This window comes from Loa loa, assembly GCF_000183805.2.
Source record: "Loa loa unplaced genomic scaffold supercont3.206, whole genome shotgun sequence".
Taxonomy (NCBI): domain Eukaryota; kingdom Metazoa; phylum Nematoda; class Chromadorea; order Rhabditida; family Onchocercidae; genus Loa; species Loa loa.
Genome location: NW_018108386.1, coordinates 20,256 through 22,862, shown reverse-complemented (window position 1 = coordinate 22,862; position 2,607 = coordinate 20,256). Strand labels below are relative to the sequence as shown.

The window sequence follows — 2,607 nt, the reverse complement described above, 5'->3', positions numbered from 1 at the left end:
GTTTTCTGGACTAGTAAATAGGCGGAAAATAGGAACAAAATAATCAAACTGTTCAACGGAAGTCATGCATGTTCTCTCCCACATGGAAAAATTATGCTTAAGAAAAGACTTAGAAAAAGACAAATCGAATAAATGTTAAATTTTCACTTCAATTTGTCCAAAATGATCACATCCGAAACAATTTGCAAAATAATTTGTATGACCCACCAACAAAATAGGACGAATCAAATCGATTCAACAAACACTATTTCGTTGTCTGGAATATCGCGAATAAACGTGAAGAAGTTCCATGATAAAAAAAAAGAAGTACAAAGGGAATGTGCAGTGACGTACTAATTTGTATGTGCCCAGCTGGATCGTGACTAAGATTTGTAAATCATTCAATTTCTTTCTGTATGACTAAATCACTATCATTGCGTAGGGTTGATTGTATATGTGCTCATTATTTAGCAGTGTAAGCAGTGTACTTCAAGAGCCCTTCATTAATGTGCGTTAAAACAAAGCCTTTACAAATGTGAGCTAACAAAGAGTGCTTCATCAGCATGAGCTAACAGAGGCGCTAATCCCCGCAATCGTAAAACCAGTCCTTGCAGGATTTGTCATATAAATTCTGTACACAATATAGCATTCCTCCTTCTTATTGCCAGATTGATGTCTCGGAAATATATTCTGTGAGACGTTTTTGGAATTAGCTTTATGCATTAATTTGCGTTTTACAATTCTTGATGATAATTGTGCTATGGCAATATTGTTCCATTTAGTTAATGGTCCAATTATCCAAGTATGAAGTGGAAATAAAGAAAATTAGCAGTTCTAGTGTCACATTATGTAAAATACTTCCAAGAATAAAATTTTCCACTTTTGAAAGAGTGAAGTATTATTAAATACTTGCCTGTACTTAGTCATAGAAGATAGACCTCCAATCCAGAAGTATTTTGATCATGATATAGAAAGAATGTGTCCGTTGGAACACCGTCCTCTATATACACTTTGTATTCCAATAGATCATCTGGCTAAAAAAATCCAAAACTGGAATGCAGTAAAATAGATCAATGCGCACTATATATAAACCCTTTTATCAACCAATTAATTCATCATTTATTTGTCCTTTTCTTACTGATACCAACGCTACGCTGTAACTCACTCTGTTGAATCGCATACTAAGTTTGATAAACGAACTATTCATAACATCTTCAGGAAATTTGTTATAGTATTGCTCGATGAAGACCGTAAAGTCGATATCGTGTGTATATGGTATAATACCGCATTCTCGATACCAACCTAAATTTATATGAATAAAAATTTTTTTGTGAAATTAACGGAATAATGTTGTAGTGAATGAGATTGCTCATATAAATTTTCGAGAATGTTTCCTTGCGAGTAGTTTCCTTCAACTACAGTAGGCTTTACAAAGCCGAATCTCCTATGGATAAACTAAAATCCAAGGTAACACTTAAAAAGCTTTGTGGACGGAAAGGTTGTCGAAAGGAAGGGTGATATTAAGACTACATGAGGAAAAATTCTCTGCACACAATTTTTACTTAGATCGTACGGATCATGAACACAAGAAACATTTAGCGCCAGTGAATAGCTCCAGTAGTTTCTAGATGTACGCAGACGGAAATGAACTATCGTAAGAGATGACCCATCTCTCAGTTGGAATAAACAGTCATTTGTGTTTTGCTATTTATGAAAGTATAAATTTGTACTAGAAGAAACAATAATACCAAGCAGTGTGCCAGCATAGAGTATTGGTGTCATGCCACGCTCAATAGCCCAATTGCGGAATTTCTGAAGTGTCAGTATGACTTCATTTCGAATTCGACGTTTCCCACTGAAGTACTGAGGATAAGTTTTACGATAGAGAATTGCGAAATCTTTCCTGCAACTGATAAATCTACTCCGCTGTAAAACCCATGCAAATGTGGTCCAGTTTGCCGGACCTACGAGAGTATCATTCTGTATCTCATAATTCGTTACAGCAAACCTGAAATTCAACCCTGCATTAAGATGTCCAGTGATCGTTCTGTTAATATACAGATGTTATTATATGCATAGAGAATACTGTAAATTTAGATTGATCTTCGAGAACTAGCTAAAAACTATTTGAGAATGCTCGACTTCGGTATAATTCTTCTAACTTTTCGCAAAACGAATTCGATGTAATCATCGGTTTCTGATAAACTGAACGATATCAGTCGGTGGGAAATTCCATGAAATATTACTTCAAAATTTTGATCAATGTGTTTTTTCCATGACAAATTATGATTTATCAATAAATTTAGCTGAAAAGAGAAAAACGATACACATAATGTGAGGTAAATTATTTAAAATACAGTTAGGCTGCTTGGAAAATAAGTAATCCAGGCCATCTTATAGATGAATACAAATCAACGGGAAGAATTTGTCGATATTCAAGATGTTGAGACTGCTCTAGAATTTGCATTAAATGATGTCGATAAGAATATTTCTGACTTCTTTCTACTTGAACTCCTACGCAAAAGTCAGATTCGTATTTTATGGGAAGAATTAATGGCATTGATATAAATCATTCATTCTGCATGTGTTTTATTCACCAAATGTAATCAGTTATTATTTATTTCTAGT

General features: G+C 34.1%; 1 protein-coding gene across 1 annotated transcript; it reads right to left on the bottom strand.

Moving 5' to 3' along the window:
* Positions 1–902: 902 nt before the first annotated feature.
* LOAG_18146 (hypothetical protein) lies at positions 903–1,970 on the bottom strand (the record flags this gene model as incomplete). Its single annotated transcript, XM_020450812.1, has 4 exons — positions 903–1,013; positions 1,145–1,281; positions 1,728–1,882; positions 1,948–1,970. The coding sequence occupies 4 exons, from the start codon at positions 1,968–1,970 to the stop codon at positions 903–905; spliced, it is 426 nt and encodes a 141-aa protein (XP_020305462.1).
* Positions 1,971–2,607: the final 637 nt, after the last annotated feature.